Source organism: Phalangium opilio, unplaced genomic scaffold, assembly GCF_054372755.1.
Source record: "Phalangium opilio isolate 3A_F unplaced genomic scaffold, DU_Popi_V2 ptg000017l_1, whole genome shotgun sequence".
NCBI classification, from domain to species: Eukaryota; Metazoa; Arthropoda; class Arachnida; order Opiliones; family Phalangiidae; genus Phalangium; species Phalangium opilio.
This window is the reverse complement of record NW_028324151.1, coordinates 11,292,704-11,314,595: the sequence shown is the minus strand read 5'-3', so window position 1 is coordinate 11,314,595 and position 21,892 is coordinate 11,292,704. Positions and strand designations below refer to the sequence as shown.

The following is a 21,892-nucleotide window of genomic DNA, read 5'->3' as shown; positions in this document are numbered from 1 at the left end:
CCAAAAGAAAAAAGTTTGCCTCAATTTCTACGTCATCAGCCCCCCAGTCCCCACCCTCGCGAATTTTTGTGACATAAATGTGTTTAAAATCAAAATGCCTTACTGAAGGCTACAGGGAAATATCCATGAAGCGTAAGCTTCTATTATAAATCCATGGCCTAAGTAAGGCAACTTAAGCCTTGGTCGAAACTAACATCTAAAATATAAATTAAAAAGGTATCTTAAGTATAGAATTTCAACCGAGACACATAATTAAACGAAAATTAGACCCGCCAGAGAAGTTTTTAATAAATATAGTGTTATATTTATTGAAAAATATCAAGTTAAAGTTTCAGGGCGGTGAAATGGCAAATTAGCGTCGTCTACTGTAGAGTAACGAACAATTAGCGTCGTCTGCTGTAGAATAATCTTTTGAGGTACTTACATTTTTAATTAAATTAACATACTTAGACTTAATTAAATTTGATGAAACTTGAAAAAGGCACACCTTGAATAGTTACTTGTTAATTTAAAAGTATTCCGAAAGCTAACTTCCATGCAGTTTTTAAATGATTCGATGTACAGGAGCACCAAAAACCCCATGTTATTCCTATGGGAAAATCGACGAAAATCTGTGAATTTTCATTTAACATTACGGGAGGGTGTGGGATCTTATCTAGAAGGGCCTACCGGCCCTCTAGAATATCTAATTCAATTTTTGTCAAGCGTATGACGATATTAACCTTCTCAATGACCTTTCTTTTTATAGTGAAATTCAGTCACTTCTCGAGTCTTGGAAAACGTTTTACTTCTATTTATGAGCTACTCAGCCCATGACCGAAATCATAATATTATTTCTTACTAATTAAAGCCGTAAAAATGCCGCGTGGTTTTGGGATGATGAAATGCAAGGCGATTTATTGCAGACAACATTTCTAAATACAACAAATTTTTAATAAAATGTAGACACAGATTTTTTGCGACAAACCGCAACTATTTTCCATTAATGGGTGGTTTTCTCCCGCTCTCCGAAATTAAACAAGTTTCATCACGTAGACAGAATCAATTTGGCAAATGTAATTAATATAAGGTATTTAGGTTTATGGGCCTGGATCGAGTCTTTAGTGGTTTTACCGTTTTCCACTGTCTCGTCAAGATTTATTTATTATAGCATAAGTTTATCATGCCTCTAACTACACAAATATGGGTTACAACTGGGCATCTTTAGCAGGCTACTGAGACATCAGAACTCGTATAGCGCTAAGATACGAAGAGAAAGTTTTGAAATTCCTGTCGCGGTGCAGCCACCAAACGGTCGAGACGATTACTAAATGGGTCACATGAATAAAATAATCCACTGGATAAAGGAGATTTTTACGTTTCGTATAGGCAGGCATTGGGGGAACGAATTTAACTTAAGCAACCCCAAAATCCCTCTCTCTCTCTCTCGTGAGATAGAGGCAGTTTTAGTCCTGAAACATTCTAAAAGGGATAAAAGAAACGCTAGGCTATGCAGTACATTTTGTATTGAAGTTGAGGTGATAAATGATACGGAGAGAGTATAGGTTTCATTAAATACTATTGCCATAGGAGTAGCAGCCATATCTCTACTTAGAGGCATGATAAACTTATGATTATAGCTATTCCAAACGCCTTTCTTTCCCATATACCAAGGTAAAATAGTTTTCAATATATCAATAAAACCTTCAAATATTATTACAGGTTTTAAATATTAATTATCTAATAAAAGGAAAGAAAATGATTTCGATCGTTATGAAACACCATTTTACGATGTTTAAAAGTGCACAAACCTTTTGGTCGACTTTAAGTCAAACCAATTGTGGTTTGAGAATTGGGTCTTTTGTCCTGGTGTTGATCTTGTTGCCAAATTTGATCCAAGAAACTCGAGCCGTTGGAGAAGAGTGTCATTTACGACCGGTTATACACGTCTTGAGACATCCTGGCTGTGTACCAAAACCAATACCGTCCTTTGCTTGCCAGGGTACTTGCTCCTCCTATGTGCAGGTTAGCCAAATTTCACTCTTGGTTGTAATTATACGTCCAGTTTTATGTTTTCAGATCCTATGGGTTTCAATGTTTTCTGGTCAAGTTATCATTGCGAGAGCTGAGTCTTTTTGAGTAACGTAAGCGGTCAGAGCTCTTCAATAAAAAAACGTTTCTCGAATCGAAATTTTAGTTCACTCCATGCATCCTAAAAATATAAACTCGAGAAATTAGAGAAAGAATTCGCGTGGATGGTCTGAATGTAATTTTAGAGTTTTAATTGATTTGGTTTAGAGATAATAAACTTGGAATATAGCTACAATAATAGCCTTTTCTAAGATGAGCTGTTCTCAAAACAGCATTATTATTAAAGGGAGGGTGAAATCGAAAATCAAGTGATTTTTATCGATTCTTCTACTAATTAAAAGACCAATCTGCATCGTGAAACATCCAAGAAATAACACCGAATGATTTTCAAATTACAGTTAGTTTGAAATTTCATGGATTATTTTAAATAAGAACCTCCGATCAATCGCTTAACAAATTTCTCGTGGCACGCTCCGTGTCGAATGAAATTTATGGCGAGATTTGATCATATTTGCGCGCGATGTGATAATCGTGGTGCGAGACACGGATCTAGTCACGAGAATTTTGTTAACGAAAGGGCAGGGAGTTACGCGATTGGTTGGAGGTACTTATTTAAAATAATCCATGAAATTTCAGACTAAATTGAGTTTTAAAATCATTCGGAGGTATTTCCTTTAATGTTTCATTATGCAGATATTTATATATATTCAAGTAGTAGAATATAGAGAGCTGCATGGAAACGGTAAATTTCCATTTACCGCGGTAACCATGGAAATCCGTGTGAATGGATGGTTTTTCTACTAATATCACATGTTCGGATCGGGAATGGATGGAAAAAACCAATATGGAATGGAACTGGTTAAGTTGATGTGCATTTTAGTTTGGAAATGGTTGGTAAATAGATAGAACCTATTTTCTAAGGACGATCCTAAAATTCTAAAAAGACTTAAAAAGGGTTTTGCCACAGAGTAATGGCAGCTCTCTGCCTTTGACGGTATTGGACTACATATGGCAATATAATATAGGTGCCACTATTACTCATCTCACTTAATTTGTTGTAGCCTAGTTACTTGCAAGCTAAGCTAACAGTACTCGTGTTTGGTTTGAAAGACAGACGAAAGCTAGTTTTCTTGAACGGTTTCCAAATCGTCAAATTTATGAAAGGCGCTCATTAGGATGACATTTGAGAGTTCATTATTTCTTTCCGACATTTTAAACTATTACTCAAGTATTAACGAATACATCACCTAACAAGTCTACGAATCGTAAACAAAACCACGTCAATCTGCATAGTCTACTCGAATACTGCGCTCATGAACGCAAGATGCTCGGCCTACATCTAGGAGGATATAGGGGTGAAGGAGTCTTCGACTGCCCGTTTTCCCATTGTAACGCGCTTACAGATTATCGGCCGTGGTTTCCCCCCATTTTCACTCGTTCTGGGAGATTCTTAACCGCGCACCTAGATCCACGCACATCGTCATCGGGCGTTGACTGTTCGTTTGTTTAAATTTTTTCTAAAGGCTTAAAGCAAAGGGCGGCTCCGTTGATGCCCCTGAAAGATGCCTTTTCTGCTACACGTTGGCAAAGCTTGCCAAAGGCTAGTTAAACCAAAGGCAGGAACCAATGGGACCTAGTGCATTAGGTCTGATTGGTTCCTGCCTTTGGCAAGGTAAAATTCGTGTCCAGAAGATTAGCCAGCATGCTAGGGGTGATAATGGAGCCGCCTGTTACTTTAACACGTCGCGCTGCACTTTTTTAGTGCTTTAACGGAACATTTATCGTTATTTTATTTTCTATTAATAGTAAATTATGGTTCTTAGTTAAAACTGAAGTTTTACTCTTTCACTACACCAAAAACACAACTAGATAAGTGTTTAAGATGGATTAACGCCCGATAAAATTAAAAATATCTCTACATGTGCAGTGAACACATAATATAGGGAGCGTTGCTTCAAAGGCCTAAGCTAGCATGAAAAACCATCTATTTTTTGAATTGGATTTGCGTAGTCATGTGATGCGCGTAATCAAGGTAACTAGGTGCGCGTGCACGAATCTCCCATCGGAGAGGCCGAAACCTGAGCTCTAAGAACGGGCAGTGGAAGACTCCCTCACCTCTATATCCTCCTAGAGGACCAGGTCGCGTACGTGAGCGCAACAATTGAATTCGCTGTGTCGTCTGCTATGAGAACCCTTAAGGAACGTTCATAGAACAAAGTTTGCTTCTTTCTGGTCACAAAATTACATCACTCGAGTTTCGCAAAAAATCTTGCTCCTGTTATCGCTTTTTGAGAGTAGACTACTGGGTAATGCTAGACATCGTTATTCATGTTAGTGAATTTAATTCATCGCCGGTATTAAACAGGCTATAGCTATTTGTGGAATTTGGTATATAAGACACAAGCAAAAATAGGACACACCATTTTAAAAACTGTTCAGAGTTTAGAGGTCGGCAGCTCAAGAAAATTCAATGTTAAATCTAAATTTTTTATGAATGGACATTTTAAACTTGAGAGTTTAAAATGCTTATTTGTTTGGAGCTAATATCAAGAGAAAATAGAAAAGAGTATAATACTTGGGTGAAAATTTATCTTTTGCCCTGCTTTCTACCTCGTTTGAGGGTCGTCCTGTTTTTTACCCCACTAAAACTTCAAGCAGCCAATCACGAGGCTAGAGGTTAGATATAGTGTTTTTGTAAAGTAGCGCTGCTCAGTGCTCACCGAATTCTGGGCGAGGGATCCACTCCTCATCCACCGCCTCTAAGCCCGTACTCTGTTTTGCTGGAATTATTTTTCTCTCTCTGAAAGCTGTGAGGAGGTTATCATGGGAGCGGGGTCTCGAGGCGCAGCACGCGGAGGCAAAAGTATTATACTCTATTCTATTTTCTCTTGCGATTATTGAGAGTTTAAAATCGATAACTCAAGAAAGAACGAAAGTTAACTTTAAATGCAAATACGTTCTAAGCTCCATTTCAAATAAACAACAGAAAATTGATACAGTTAAATTTACAGGTCTCGGCCTCTCGGTTTTGGCAAGTTGAAAGATCTTGTATGTGTTGCCAAGAAATGGGGGAGCGAGAGGCAACCGTTGGAATATTTTGCCCAAAATCAACGCCAAGATTTCGCAAAATCATTACAAGAGCTCCCGTTGATTGCATGTGTCGGCCCTGCACGACTGTTGACGAAGCCAGCGTTTTGCCAGAACTGGAAGCTAGGTTGACCGAAAGCAACGAAGTTAGGGATATATCTGTTATATAATGTCAATTATTCCATTCAAATTGGACTAGTTTGAACCAAATTTTGCAGGGTGCAGCTTTCAGAACCAAAGTTTAAGTGGTGCCAAAAAAAGTAGAAATTTAGTTACTTTTTAAATTCATCGCGTTTTTTTAGTTATTTTTAATAAAGTTTCTAAAGTTTAATATTGAACTTAACAAAATTATCCCAATGTTTATGGAATTTTTAAAATGCAAAAAACGTTAACAAAAATTAATAATTACTAATATACGCGACCGCATTTAAGAAGCATAGAGGCTTGGTTAACGTTAATTAAGTTCAAATAGTATAATTTAAGGATCTGTCTCTTTATCTGTGCAAGTGTATTCAGATTTATATTGTCAGTGGCTTTAAGTTTTATTGTTGTTACTATAAAATTTTACTTTCACTTTTTGTACACACGTAGATAGACTATTGGTAATTATTTATTTTGCTTCAGCCAATTGAAGCTTGATTAAGGAATCTTTAAAATGTATTGTAACTAAATTAATTGAAATAAATGTTGTATTTTATTTTTAGCAAGGTTTTTAGAGAGTAGGATTCCAACTATTTATTGAAAAATATTTTGAAAAATATTACCTATCTTATCATAGTCCAGGCTTTCTCTTTACCTTGACGTTTGATAACTTTTCTTCAAGGGAATGGTGATCCCCTCATAACCCAGGACTTTTAGGGTTTGACCTAGAACATTTGAACATAAAGATGAAAATTGGTACGTGTGTTATTTTGACCCAAAAAAAATATACTTAGAGTCCCCTGCTGTAGAGCGCGAGCTTCCGCCGCCATCTTGGAAAATGGCCGCCGGGATTGCAAGCTACAATGTATTCCACATTCTTCTTCGAAAATTATGAAAATCAGTACACATTATAATTGGAACCACATGAACATAATAGTAAAATTTTACAGCTCTGCTTATGATAGTTTGGTCGCCATAATGCAAAATGGTAGCCGTGAATGCTATGTGTAGTATATTTCACTATGTTTTTGGAAAATTATGGAAATTTACTCATATTATAATCAGAGCTGTGTGAAGCTCAAAGTAAAATATTGATAGTATAGCCATGTTGGAAAATGGCCGCCGAGAATGTTATTTAGATGCAGTATATTATTCAAAAAGTATGAACATTGGTAATAATTATGTTGAAGACCGTCTAAACATCATTATTGAATATTGAAGACGTGCTGCTGATAGTTTGGTCGACATCTTGGAAATTGACTGTTGAAAATGCTAAATGTATTTCAAATACATAAATCTTTTCGAAAGAGAGAGAGAGAGAGAGAGAGAGAGAGAGAGAGAGAGAGAGAGAGAGAGAGAGAGAGAGAGAGAGAGAGAGAGAGAGAGAGAGAGAGAGAGAGAGAGAGAGAGAGAGAGAGAGAGAGAGAGAGAGAGAGAGAGAGAGAGAGAGAGAGAGAGAGAGAGAGAGAGAGAGAGAGAAAGAGAGAAAGAGAGAAAGAGAGAAAGAGAGAAAGAGAGAAAGAGAGAAAGAGAGAAAGAGAGAAAGAGAGAAAGAGAGAAAGAGAGAAAGAGAGAAAGAGAGAAAGAGTGAAAGAGAGAAAGAGAGAAAGAGTTTTTTTTTGTTTTTCAAATGGAAAGTTTATTTACAACAAATTGGCACAAATGAGGATAATCTAGATCACAATTAATCAGGTACAAGTTAGGATAATCTTTGGTACAGTTAAATAATGACGTATAAATGGAAATTCTTATGAACAATTAATCAGGTATAAATGGAAATTCTTATGAACAATTAATCAGGTATAAATGGAGATTCTTATGAACAATTAATCAGGTATAAATGGAAATTCTTATGAACAAGTAATCAGGTATAAATTGAGATTCTTATGAACAATTAATCAGGTATAAATGGAGATTCTTATGAACAATTAATCAGGTATAAATGGAAATTCTTATGAACAAGTAATCAGGTATAAATTCTTAGGAACAATTAATCAGGTATAAATGGAAATTCTTAGGAACAATTAATCAGGTATAAATTCTTAGGAACAATTAATCAGGTATAAATGGAAATTCTTAGGGACAAGTAATCAGGTATAAATGGAAATTCTTAGGAACAATTAATCAGGTATAAATGGAAATTCATAGGAACAATTAATCAGGTATATATGACGGTAGCTTAGTTACAATAAGAAATGAGGAACTATGTACATAAAAATAATACAACAATGGTCAAAGTAAAATTAATTAAACCATACTGGTTCCCTACCAACCCCCCAACGTTGAAAGAACCTTTCAAGGAGGGTGGGGGTCGTGGCTCGTGAACGCTCCACCCGAAAACGGGCAGCAACGCGATTGATAATTAATTTAGTGGTGGAAGACACATGGGTCAGGAACCCATCAGCCATCAGAGACAAAGATGCAACTGATTTGTAAAGGTCAGCGAGGACGACTAAAAATATGGTAAACGTAAAGTTGCATAAATTGTGTTTCGGGTTTGGGGGGGCAACTAGGCTCCAGGAATCTGTGTGCGAGTGTGTGTGGCCAACCCATCGCTCAAGGCGGCGGGTGACTTGGTCAAAAACAGCCTCAACGAAGGGGCAGTCAAAATAACAGTGGGTAAAGGTCCCGAGGGTCGGGCAAAACGGACAAGCGGACGAGTCCAGGCTTTCGACGATGTGGGAAAGTCGGGCTGGGGCCGGTAAGGAGGCATGGAGGGCGCGCCATCGGATACAAAGCTCCGCGCGGGTGCTCAAGGGGGAAAGCTTCGCGGCTAACCACCACCAGGTAGATGGGGTCAGGTCTGTGGACGGTGGGGCAAAAGGCGATTGTGGCGGGAATCGGCTATGAATAACAGAGTCATATATGGTTTTAGTTGGTGGGGACTCGGAAAGTCGATAACGGCGTGAATGGCCAGCGATTACCTGTTCGGTGACGATACATAGACCTCCACCGTGACTAAAGGAAAAAGCGGGGTTAAGGCCGCGTTCCGTAAAACAACCGGGAAATGAGTGAATTATGGCATGAATCGTTAAGCGGTGCTGGGAAATAACTAAACGGGAAGCTGGACGGTCACGGAAGAAAGATCCTTGGGGGAGCCAACGACCGCGGCCGTCGAGGAGGTGACTAATTGAGGCGACGCCAATGGAGTGAAGACCGCCAACGGTAGCGTGGGTAAGGGCTAGTCCCGTGACGGTGCGTAAAAAGGGGGAATGGACAATCGGAAGGCCGAGGATCGCTTCTTTAGAAGAGAAACCTGCTTCAATTTTCATGGGGAGATGGAACCATGCGGTTAACGCCTCAGAATAAAAGGGTATGGCGGAATGTGCGCTAGAAGTATCGAGAAGTGCCCGTGTCACCGAAGGAAACCGGGGGAGGTGGTATTTAAAAAGAGAGTGGACGTGATTTGGCGGGGATTGCGTTAAGAAACGGGATATGGCGTGTATTCGGAAGGAGGCAATTTTTGCGGATATATTAACTAGACCCAAACCGCCAAGACGGCGATGGGGATATAGCGATGGGGCGGCGACCCAATGAATACTCGCCCACAAAAAATTAAGGAGCTGGTTCTGCCAATCCTTGACGAACGTTGACGGTGGGGTAAGCACTTTGAGCCTATGCCAAAGTACGGATGCAGCAAGTTGATTGATCAACAGAACCCTGCCGGGGAGCGAGCAAAGATGACGTAGTCGTAACCAACGCCCAAAGACTTTCGCCATGCGAGACGAAAGGTCCGGCCAGTTTTGCTGTTCAAAACGGGGAGAGTTCCCCAGGTAAACCCCAAGGAACTTACCACCGTCGGTACTGGATGGAATGGGGGGGCGTATGGCGGGAGGTGAGGCAGCCCAGCTTCCACACCAAAGGACGAACGATTTTTCATAGTTAACAGACGCTCCCGTGACTTGACAGTAAGCGCGGAGTCTATCGTCAAGGATGGCGAACTCAGAGGGGCAACGAATTAAGGCAGTTAAGTCATCGGCGAAAACGGTTGTGATCGCGTCGTGGTGAGGTAATGGTATGGCACGAGGAACTGAGCGACGCAAGGTATGAAGCAAAGGTTCAAGGGCCAAGACAAAGAGTAAACCGGACAAGGGGCAACCTTGACGGATACCTTTACCAAAAGGAATACGGGTCGTAAGGGTATTATTAACTTTAACCATAAAGGATGAATCGCAATAAATAATTGTCAGAAGGTCAATAAAACCCTGAGGGAAATTTAGAGTGGTGAGGAGGTTTAATAAGTACGAGTGGTCGACATTATCAAAAGCCTTGCGGAAGTCAATATTTACGAGGGCGAGAGGTTCATTAAGTGTATTGGCCAGATGAATGTTGTCACGGAGGGAGGTCAAGGTGTCGTATATACAACGCCCGGGGATGGAATAAGTCTGGGAGTCATGGACTAAATCCCCTACAACAGTGTTAACGCGGTTTGCAAGAATTCTGGTAAAGATCTTATAGTCGCTATTGGTGAGCGAGACCGGGCGCCAGTTCGCCAAGTTAAAAAGGTCACCCGATTTAGGCAGTAGAGATATGACGGAGGTTGAGAAAGTGTTCCAGAACTGTTTATGGTGTTGAAGGGTATTGAAAACCTCAACCAGGATGGGACCAAGTATTTGCCAAAAGGTTACGTAAAATTCTACTGGGACACCGTCAAAGGCACAGGCTTTTCCGCGGGAAAGTTTGTTGAGGGCGGCTGTTGCTTCAGGGAGGTCAATGGGATCCCCCAGGAGCGGCGCGTGGATGGGGTTTAGCGTGGTCATGCCTGAAGTTAGGTTAGAGTAGGTATCGCGATCAAACGGGGCGGATGGCGGCGAGTACAGGGTGGAATAAAAACGTATAACAACGTCTCTAATGGCGTCTGGGTTGGTAATTAGTACACCGGTGGGGTCGTACACACCGGCCATGAAATTAGTTTCAACGGCCCTTTGTTCAAGGCGGTAAAAATCACGCGAAGGCGTGTCAATGGCGGTAAAGTGGGTGGAGCGGGCACGGGCGAGGGAGTCAGCAGAACGCTCCAAGAGAAACCCATGGAGTCTCTCAGCATTCTGACGCCCCTCAAGCGTGTTTGGGTCAGAGGTAGTCACCGCAGACAGAATGAGAGAAAGAGAGAAAAAGAGAAAGAGAGAAAGAGAGAGAGAAAGAGAGAGAGAAAGAGAGAGAGAAAGAGAGAGAGAAAGAGAGAGAGAAAGAGAGAGAGAAAGAGAGAGAGAGAGAGAGAGAGAGAGTTTTTTTTGTTTTTCAAATGGATAGTTTATTTACAATAAATGATGAGAGACTTAGGTACAAATAATCATAATCAGGTACAAATGAACAAATGAGGAAATGTGTCGTGGCAAAGGGGTATTAAACCCCACAAAATTAAATCAAAAGAAAAGGGGGGAGTTACGTTAAATTATAAACAAACAATATCAAAGTAAATAAAAAGGGGGGAGTTACGTTAAGGCATATACAAACAAAATTTCAAAAATAATCGAATCTAAAATTATTCAATATACAAATCAGCCCGGGGTAAACCAACATGGCTCCCTCTCAAAACCCCAACGGGAATTGAGAGCAGGCAATGTATTGTGGGAAATGGCTCGGATGCGTTCCGCTTTGTAGCGTCCAGCGACCCTAGATGTAATCTTAGAAATAACTTTTTTGGTGAAAAAGTCAAACGAGTTCAACGTCAATGAAATGCTGGGGAGGTCACTGTAAAATTCCGTCAAAACCACCAAAAGGGTGACGAAAATAAAATTGCAGAAGGTGTGAGGCTGGCCGGGATGGGGAATCAAGGACCAAGCCTCAGCACGAGTATGACGGTGACCTACCCACCTATGTAGGCAATCATTAATCACATTAAACACTGAAATCGTAAACGGGCAACTAAAATACGTATGGAGAAACGTTCCATCACAGGGACAAAACGGGCACGATCGGGAATCAAGGCTAAGGACTATATGATTCAAACGGCTGGGGTGGGGAAGCGAACCATGGAGGGCTCTCCAACGGATACATAAGTCCGCGCGCGAACTTAAGCGGGAAAGTAGACCGCCATTCCACCAAAGGGAACTGGGTGTCAAGTTTGCCTCTGGGGGGGCAGTAGGGACCAGTGGACGGAAACGGACCGCGAGGAAGCACGGGTACAGCTGACAAGTACGGGGGAGGTTAGTAAAAATAATTTTGTTTAACCTGTCACCCGTACCATACTCAGTGGAGACACATAAAGTATCGCCGGCCGAGAATTGAAACCCCGGGGCCAAACCACGTTGCGTAAAGACGCCTGGGAACGAGTGAATGAGGGAGTGAAACACACCACGTACGCTAGTAATTACTAACCGAGATGGAGGCCGGTTTCGGAATAAGACCCCCTGAGGGAGCCACTTGCCGTTGGGATCAAGGAGGTCGCCAATACATTTAACCGTAACATTAGCTAAAGCGCGAATCGAATCGGGAGCCAATGGTCGGCCAGTAACTGATTTGATAAATGGGGATCCTGCAAGAGGTAATGCAAGGAAACTGGTCCGTGAACACAAGCCAGGAGAAACTGACAGGTTCAGGCGATGCCAGGAGCGCAAAGCTTCAGCGTAAAACGGGGCGCGGCAGGTGATGGAGGACGAGTCGAAAAGAGCGAGGTTAATTGACTGGAGATCGGGTAAGTATTTGTTAAGTAGTGCCAAAGTGAGTGGTGGAGGGGGGGGGCTATTAAAAATGACTGTAAAGTATGAACGCGGAAGGCGTCAATTTTGCTAGAAATGTGGACTAGCCCTAAGCCCCCATCGCGGCGCGAGGGGTAGAGGGAACTGGATTTGACCCAGTGGACACCAGCCCAAAGAAAATCAACCAAACGCGACTGCCATTCAGTAACGAACGCAGTCGGAGGGTCGAGGACCTTAAGGCGATGCCACAATACGGAAGCTGCTAATTGATTGGCTAACAAAACGCGACCCGTGAGCGAGCACAGTGGGCGATACCTACACCACCGTCCCAAAACACCCGTCAGACGACCGGTGAGCTCCGGCCAGTTGTTAGATAAAAACTCCGGTGAGTTACCCAAGTAGACCCCGAGGAACTTTCCCCCATCCACTCGAGCTGGGACGGGAAGTGGGACAGGGGGCGGATCATTCAACCAATGTCCACACCACAAGACAAACGACTTGTCGTAGTTAACCATGGCTCCCGAGACCCGAGAGTACTCTGAGAGGCAGCCATGGAGAATATCGAAATCCGTAACATCCCGGAGGAGGGTCGTAAGGTCATCCGCAAAAGCGGCAGCAACAATCCGAGCATGAGGTGGGTGGTGAACCCTGGGGATGGATTTCCGTAGGGCGACGAGAAGGGGTTCCAAACTTAGAACAAAGAGAAGACCCGAGAGGGGGCAACCTTGTCTAATGCCGCGGGAGAATGGAATGTCACGAGTAAGAGTATTATTTACCTTAACACGAAAACGTGAGTCTGTGTAAATAACACGCAGGAGGTTAATAAAGCCAACTGGTAAACCATAACGGGGCAGTAGATGGAATAAGAAGTCATGATCGACCCTATCAAAAGCCTTACGGAAATCAATACTAACCAGAGCGAGTTGTTCGTGGTTAACATTCGCTAACGAAATCGCATCTCGTAGCGTGGACAAAGTGTCGTATATTGTTCTGCCGGGGATCGAATAAGTTTGGCTATCATGAACCAGAACTTTAATGACGGTGTTAAGGCGGCAAACTAAGACCCGCGTAAATATTTTGTAATCAGAGTTTGTAAGGGAGACAGGACGCCAGTTGGCCAGGTCCAGTGAATTCCCCGATTTTGGGATCAAGGAAATCACAGACGAGGAAAACCGGTTCCAAAAGCCCGGATGATTGCGAATGTCTTTAAAAACGGACAGTAAAATTTCCCCTAACAGGGGCCATAAGGCCAGGTACAGCTCAACAGGGAGCCCATCAAGGCCGCTTGATTTCCCACGGGAAAGCAACTTAAGTGCAGCTGTTAGTTCGCCGAGCGTAAAATCTTGCGCAAGGGGTTCAGACTGGTCATTATTGAGGGAGGGAAGGTCAGCTACAAGGGCAGAAAAGGCATGCATGTCAGGAGGAGTAGTGGGTCGGCTGTAAAGTTTCGTGTAAAATTCAATTACCACGTCTCTGATTGACTCAGGGTCATCTAAAAGGACCCCGGCAGAGTCATAAAGACCTGGCATTAGGTTCGCGGCGATGGCACGCTTCTCCATACGGTAAAAGTCACGGGAAGGGGTGTCAACCGCATTAAAATGAGATTCCCTAGCACGTCGAAGGGAGTCAGTGGTTTGGTTTAGCAAGAATGTATTGAGAAGTGCAGAATTTGTCTGTCCTTCAATGGTATCAGGGTCAGTGGAGGCTACAAGGGACTCAAGGTACACAATATCTTTGGTATCACTGACTTTTTTGTTATGCAAAAATAACAAACAAAAACGCTTTATCTCCGGCTTCAGAACATCAAACCACCACTGGACAACAGGGAGCAGGGGCGGTTTGTTTGCAATGAAGGACCGGACATGAGAACTTAACGCGGTAACAAAACAATTATCATCAAGGGAACTAGCGTTAAGCCGCCAAAATGGGGGCTTACGGGGAACAGAAAACGAATCAAAAAAATTACAATAGACCGCATCATGGTCAGAAAAAAAACTGGGAATGTGTCTAATAGTCTTAAGTCGTATGGGGGCTCGAAAGTACATACGATCAAGTCTCGCAGAAATAAGACGACCGTGGTTTCGCGCACGCCAGGTGAAACTGAGGGTATTGGGATGCATCACAGGGTAGGCATCCAGGAGGTTAAAACTTGTGACCAGGGAGCGTAAAGCTCCACAAATAGGGAAGCGGGATTCCCTACAGTTACGGCGATCGGAGTCGGGGTGTAGACAGCAATTAAAATCCCCAATCAGGATGACCGGGTGGGACGGATTAATGTTTCCAGCTTGCCGCGCACTAAGGCAAGGGTATCTAAGGCACATTGATCACTTGAGGCTGACAGGTAAACGTTGAATAAATGGACCGGGGAGGCAGAGCCAATGGAACCAGCGCAAAGATTGACGTAAATGCACCGACCCCTAAAAGCGTCTGTCGCGGTAACACAGTTTTGTAATGCGGGGGTAAGACCGATAGAGACACCAGAACCACGAAAGGGCTCATCGGCAGAGTGGTGGAAAATGTACGACCACGAATTCCAAATATAAGATTTGGAAAAAGGAGTAGAAATATTAGTTTCTTGTAGGCACACGATTGCTGGTTTAAAGCGGTTCACGAAATCACGGCACCGTACTGACGTAAAATCAGTACCAACACCTCTGGGGTTAAAGCTAAAAATTGAACAGTTCATCAAAAATCTAAATTACGAAGAAACTTCAGCGGGGGACTCGGGAATCAGTTTTTTAATCGCCGCGGAAAGCCTGTAGTAGGCGTTTCGCGTGTTTTTCCTGGAGGTGTCGGAGGCGATAGCTTGAATCGCAGGGTCGGTCATGGCCACGACAAGGACCTGTCGCGATAAGGATAATATTGACGGTGCATCGTTCGCATAACGTTTGCATGCTTCGCGGGCAGCATCAGCAGGGGCATGAATTGCCTCCGAAATAAACGCGAGGACAGCATCCAACGGGAAAACGGCCGCGAAGGCCCCCTTAGGATCCGCCCAAGTGTTTGTGGTAGAGTCATACGAGTAACGAACTCGCGAAACATTGCGTGTTTTCTTAGCCTGCGGGGCTTGACGCGTGGGGGCAGGCATGGAAGCAGTATCGAGTCTGCGTTTGGCATTACGGCTTTTACGCTTTTTAGTAACCACAGTTACAGAAGGGTCAGAGTCAAAGTCAACCTCACCATCAGTAGTAGCCTCAGAGTCTACGTCGAAGGGAGAAGACTTGGATGCGGCGTCAACCGAAACAGAGAGATCCGCAACGGTGGGCTGGGTAGAGGTATCGATGGGAGTACTAACCATAAGTACATCCTTAGAAGATGGCGTCGCAACAGGAGCAGGTGGAGGCGTAGGAACAGCCAAAGGGGCCATTGGTCCAGCGGTTTGCGGGGGGGGCTGTAGGCACAGCGGTCTGTGGTGAGACGGACGTACCGGCAGCTTGCGGGAGAGCAGGCTGCCCGGCGGACAATGGAGCAGCAGCAGTAGATTGGTTAGACGGGCAGTTTCTGTTAAAGTGCCCAGTCTTGGCACAAAGGGTGCAGCGCGGTGGTAGGTTAACACCAATCATATGGCGGTTGTTATTGACCAGTAGGGTCAAATATTGAGGTAATTTGCGAAAGTCATCATCCGACGCGAAGAGGACCGATGCCTCACGACGGGCGCAATTGACATGACGAAACTGGGGTTTCGTCACAGCAGCGGTAAGCCTACGAATCTGGCCCTTGACAGTCCCAAACTTATTAAGCAGGGAGCGCAACATATCATCAGTGATGATTGGAGATACTCCAGAAAGTTGAACCTTCTTTGGTGCAATTCCAATAGGAAAACACTCAAGTTGAGAGTTCCGAAACTGAAGCCCGTCAGCAATAAGTTGCAAGGCCCATGACTTATCGGCAAAAAATACGTAGATTTGACCGTTTTCACGATAAATATCAGTAATCTGATGCGGGGGTACCGTCGCAGAGATCGCGTCTAAAAAATCTTCAACAGAAGCACGATGACGGGAAGCGTGTGACGAGATTCCCCGGTCGGAGCCGTCGTTAGGCACGGTGAAAGTGTAGGTATTCGGCGGGAGAGGTGTAGAGGGAAGTGCGCTCGAAAGCGAGGCCGCGGTAACGGACGCCCAGGAAGCGCCGGCCGAGGAAAGCACGGGCGGAGTCGGGGCGACGGGGGTAAGCACGGGACTGAGCTGCAACGTGGAAGCTTCGGCGAGGCCGAGGCCGAGGGCGCGAGTATACCGTCCATGGTACCGCGTGGAGAAAAATCGGCGGCGTGGGGCCAAGGCCCAAACACGAAAGCACCGACTTAATTACTTAAAACCGACTAAAATACGGTTAATTATAGTTCGAAAAAGTTAAATACCTTTCGAGGAAGGCTTTAAATAAACATGTACGTAAAAATCCGCACATAAAACGTTAAAAAATAACTGAAACGTAGCTAAAAAAGCGCAGCACAAAAAACACTCACTCACACTCGTGGGGAGAGAGGGAGAGGGAGAGAGGGAGAGAGAGGGAGAGAGAGGGAGAGAGAGAGGGAGAGAGAGAGGGAGAGAGAGGGAGAGAGAGAGGGAGAGAGAGGGGGAGAGAGAGAGGGAGAGAGAGAGGGAGAGAGAGAGGGAGAGAGAGAGGGAGAGAGAGAGGGAGAGAGAGAGGGAGAGAGAGAGGGAGAGAGAGAGGGAGAGAGAGAGGGAGTTTTTTTGTTTTTCAAATGGAAAGTTTATTTACAACAAATTGGCACAAATGAGGATAATCTAGATCACAATTAATCAGGTACAAGTTAGGATAATCTTTGGTACAGTTAAATAATCAGGTATAAATGGAAATTCTTATGAACAATTAATCAGGTATAAATGGAAATTCTTATGAACAATTAATCAGGTATAAATGGAAATTCTTATGAACAATTAATCAGGTATAAATGGAAATTCTTATGAACAATTAATCAGGTATAAATGGAAATTCTTATGAACAATTAATCAGGTGTAAATGGAAATTCTTATGAACAATTAATCAGGTATAAATGGAAATTCTTATGAACAATTAATCAGGTATAAATGGAAATTCTTATGAACAATTAATCAGGTATAAATTCTTAGGAACAATTAATCAGGTATAAATGGAAATTCTTAGGAACAATTAATCAGGTATAAATGCTTAGGAACAATTAATCAGGTATAAATGGAAATGCTTAGGAACAAGTAATCAGGTAAAAATGGAAATTCTTAGGAACAAGTAATCAGGTATAAGTGGAAATTCTTAGGAACAAGTAATCAGGTATAAATGGAAATTCTTAGGAACAAGTAATCAGGTATAAATGGAAATTCTTAGGAACAATTAATCAGGTATAAATGGAAATGCTTAGGAACAATTAATCAGGTATAAATGGAAATGCTTAGGAACAATTAATCAGGTATAAATGGAAATTCTTAGGAACAATTAATCAGGTATAAATGGAAATTCTTAGGAACAATTAATCAGGTATATATGTTTTCCTCGTCTGTGATTTCCTTGATCCCAAAATCGGGGAATTCACTGGACCTGGCCAACTGGCGTCCTGTCCCCCTTACAAACTCTGATTACAAAATATTTACGCGGGTCTTAGCTTGCCGCCTTAACACCGTCATTAAAGTTCTGGTTCATGATAGCCAAACTTATTCGATTCCCGGCAGAACAATATACGACACTTTGTCCACGCTACGAGATGCGATTTCGTTAGCGAATGTTAACCACGAACAACTCGCTCTGGTTAGTATTGATTTCCGTAAGGCTTTTGATAGGGTCGATCATGACTTCTTATTCCATCTACTGCCCCGTTATGGTTTACCAGTTGGCTTTATTAACCTCCTGCGTGTTATTTACACAGACTCACGTTTTCGTGTTAAGGTAAATAATACTCTTACTCGTGACATTCCATTCTCCCGCGGCATTAGACAAGGTTGCCCCCTCTCGGGTCTTCTCTTTGTTCTAAGTTTGGAACCCCTTCTCGTCGCCCTACGGAAATCCATCCCCAGGGTTCACCACCCACCTCATGCTCGGATTGTTGCTGCCGCTTTTGCGGATGACCTTACGACCCTCCTCCGGGATGTTACGGATTTCGATATTCTCCATGGCTGCCTCTCGGAGTACTCTCGGGTCTCGGGAGCCATGGTTAACTACGACAAGTCGTTTGTCTTGTGGTGTGGACATTGGTTGAATGCTCCGCCCCCTGTCCCACTTCCCGTCCCAGCTCGAGTGGATGGGGGAAAGTTCCTCGGGGTCTACTTGGGTAACTCACCGGAGTTTTTATCTAACAACTGGCCGGAGCTCACCGGTCGTCTGACGGGTGTTTTGGGACGGTGGTGTAGGTATCGCCATCTGTGCTCGCTCACGGGTCGCGTTTTGTTAGCCAATCAATTAGCAGCTTCCGTATTGTGGCATCGCCTTAAGGTCCTCGACCCTCCGACTGCGTTCGTTACTGAATGGCAGTCGCGTTTGGTTGATTTTCTTTGGGCTGGTGTCCACTGGGTCAAATCCAGTTCCCTCTACCCCTCGCGCCGCGATGGGGGCTTAGGGCTAGTCCACATTTCTAGCAAAATTGACGCCTTCCGCGTTCATACTTTACAGTCATTTTTAATAGCCCCCCCTCCACCACTCACTTTGGCACTACTTAACAAATACTTACCCGATCTCCAGTCAATTAACCTCGCTCTTTTCGACTCGTCCTCCATCACCTGCCGCGCCCCGTTTTACGCTGAAGCTTTGCGCTCCTGGCATCGCCTGAACCTGTCAGTTTCTCCTGGCTTGTGTTCACGGACCAGTTTCCTTGCATTACCTCTTGCAGGATCCCCATTTATCAAATCAGTTACTGGCCGACCATTGGCTCCCGATTCGATTCGCGCTTTAGCTAATGTTACGGTTAAATGTATTGGCGACCTCCTTGATCCCAACGGCAAGTGGCTCCCTCAGGGGGTCTTATTCCGAAACCGGCCTCCATCTCGGTTAGTAATTACTAGCGTACGTGGTGTGTTTCACTCCCTCATTCACTCGTTCCCAGGCGTCTTTACGCAACGTGGTTTGGCCCCGGGGTTTCAATTCTCGGCCGGCGATACTTTATGTGTCTCCACTGAGTATGGTACGGGTGACAGGTTAAACAAAATTATTTTTACTAACCTCCCCCGTACTTGTCAGCTGTACCCGTGCTTCCTCGCGGTCCGTTTCCGTCCACTGGTCCCTACTGCCCCCCCAGAGGCAAACTTGACACCCAGTTCCCTTTGGTGGAATGGCGGTCTACTTTCCCGCTTAAGTTCGCGCGCGGACTTATGTATCCGTTGGAGAGCCCTCCATGGTTCGCTTCCCCACCCCAGCCGTTTGAATCATATAGTCCTTAGCCTTGATTCCCGATCGTGCCCGTTTTGTCCCTGTGATGGAACGTTTCTCCATACGTATTTTAGTTGCCCGTTTACGATTTCAGTGTTTAATGTGATTAATGATTGCCTACATAGGTGGGTAGGTCACCGTCATACTCCTGCTGAGGCTTGGTCCTTGATTCCCCATCCCGGCCAGCCTCACACCTTCTGCAATTTTATTTTCGTCACCCTTTTGGTGGTTTTGACGGAATTTTACAGTGACCTCCCCAGCATTTCATTGACGTTGAACTCGTTTGACTTTTTCACCAAAAAAAGTTATTTCTAAGATTACATCTAGGGTCGCTGGACGCTACAAAGCGGAACGCATCCGAGCCATTTCCCACAATACATTGCCTGCTCTCAATTCCCGTTGGGGTTTTGAGAGGGAGCCATGTTGGTTTACCCCGAGCTGATTTGTATATTGAATAATTTTAGATTCGATTATTTTTGAAATTTTGTTTGTATATGCCTTAACGTAACTCCCCCCTTTTTATTTACTTTGATATTGTTTGTTTATAATTTAACGTAACTCCCCCCTTTTCTTTTGATTTAATTTTGTGGGGTTTAATAGCCCTTTGCCACGACACATTTCCTCATTTGTTCATTTGTACCTGATTATGATTATTTGTACCTAAGTCTCTCATCATTTATTGTAAATAAACTATCCATTTGTAAAACAAAAAAAACTCTCTCTCTCTCTCTCTCTTTCTCTCTCTCTCTCTCTCTCTCTCTCTTTCTCTTTCTCTTTCTCTTTCTCTTTCTCTCTCTTTCTCTGAGAGCTATGAAACCCTGATAATGGCATTGGAGTCAAGAGCCGAAACTGCTTTAACACTGGAATTAGTAAAGGGTAAAATAGTCGATGAGTATAAACGACGAATAGGATCTGGACACCTACAGGAAACAGCGTTAAAGGCTTACGTGAAGAAAAAGCCTGGTATGGCGAAATCATCCAAGGCAAAGTTCACGTGCTATAAATGTGGAAAGGCAGGACATATGAAAAAGGATTGTTGGGTCTATAAAGCCAAGAAAGAGCAAGAAAATGTTGTACAAACCTCGAAACGTTCAACAGAGTTACACCACATTCAAAATATCAAAACAGCCTTGCGGAAATGCGTGGTATATAGACTCAGGCGCGACAAGTCACATGACAAATGATAAAAACTTTTTCACTGACTTGGATGACACTTTCAGTGAGAAAGTATTTACGGCGCAAGGCGTAACTCTAGACGTTACGGGAAGAGGATCAGGCCTACTAACGTGTATGACTGGAAAGGAATCGCAATCGACAGCAAATGTTGAAAACTTTTTCCTGGTCCCTGACCTAGAAGGTAGTCTTCTGTCAGTCCGTGAGCTCACCAAAAAGGGGCTCACCCAGGTAGCAATTCACCATGTAAATTACGTGTATTTTGAGTGTTCTTAGTGTATATAACGTGTTTGGGTTTTTCATAAGTGTAAAACACGTGGAGTATACGTTGAATATATCACGTTAATAGAGCTGATGATTTAGGGCGTGTAAAACACGTGGAGTATAGGTGGATAATATCACGTTAATTGTGGTAATGATTTAGGGAGTGTAAAACTCGTGGGGAATAGGTTGAAACTATCACGTTAATTATGGAGTATATTTAGACGTGTAAAACACGTGGAGTTTTGGTTGAACACATCACGTTAATTTGGTGGCGATGTAAAGCCAGGCCCGTCGTCAGGGGGAGGGCCAGGTGGGCCCGGCCCTACTTGCAATGTGTTTGGCCCTACCTGAAATATTTCCAAAATTCTTGGAAACTGCTCGTGGCCCTACCAGTAGTGTCATTGGCCCAAGGCCCCTAACCCTAACCCCACCAGACTACGTTCATGGCATCCTGTAATCCCATATAATTAAAAAGAAATTTAGAAAACTATTGTCATGGCATAGAAAATGTTTTCGCCAAGCTTTGGCAAATTGGCACACTCTTCGTAGACGGTAGAGCAGATGATTCCAGTGTTGCCAAGATTTGAAAGTGGATTTTCCCACTTCCATTTGAAACATTTCCCACATTTTCCACACCCCCTTTTTAGCCCTGCCCCCAGCTAAAATATGGAAGAAAAGTTACAGTCATATTTATCTGGACTGTGTTTTCCTACTAGGTTTTATATGGAATATCACTCCGCGTGGCTTTGCCAATATGTACAAATGAGCCAAAACGCAACAAAGCTTTAAAATTCTCAAAATATGCTACTCCTTTTCAAGTGTCAAATTTAAAATCACCGAATTTATTTCAAAATGTCACTTGCAATTATTTAACCGAGCAAAATTTTCGAAAATGCACTAATTTTAACTGCATAGTCTGCACTACTAACACTTAAACAGGGAAATTCCCACATTTGACCGATTTTGGAAAAAATTACCTTTTTCCCACAGAGCCTAAAACCTTACCAAAATTTTCCTCACATTGGCAACACTGGATGATTCTGAACTCTCGGGAGGTCTAGAGCTTCGTGAAATCAGGCAGGCTTTCAAATAAGTTTTTTTCCTATATTCCGAAATAAGAACCCCTGCCTGGTGTGGTTGTTGCGTTCGTGGCAACTAATTATTAGGGC

At 43.3% G+C, this 21,892-nt stretch overlaps 1 protein-coding gene across 1 annotated transcript; it reads left to right on the top strand.

The window, feature by feature from the left end:
- Positions 1 to 1,735: 1,735 nt before the first annotated feature.
- Burs (Cuticle-tanning hormone bursicon) lies at positions 1,736 to 5,402 on the top strand. The gene is made up of 2 exons (XM_089865818.1): positions 1,736 to 2,004; positions 5,082 to 5,402. The coding sequence occupies exons 1-2, from the start codon at positions 1,738 to 1,740 to the stop codon at positions 5,325 to 5,327; spliced, it is 513 nt and encodes a 170-aa protein (XP_089721944.1). The 5' UTR covers positions 1,736 to 1,737; the 3' UTR covers positions 5,328 to 5,402.
- Positions 5,403 to 21,892: the final 16,490 nt, after the last annotated feature.

Coding starts and splice junctions, on each gene's coding strand:
- Burs (XM_089865818.1), top strand. CDS start 1,738: ATGATTTCGATCGTTATGAAACACCATTTTACGATGTTTAAAAGTGCA. Junction 2,005..5,081: donor CTTGCTCCTCCTATGTGCAG/GTTAGCCAAATT, acceptor TTAAATTTACAG/GTCTCGGCCTCTCGGTTTTG.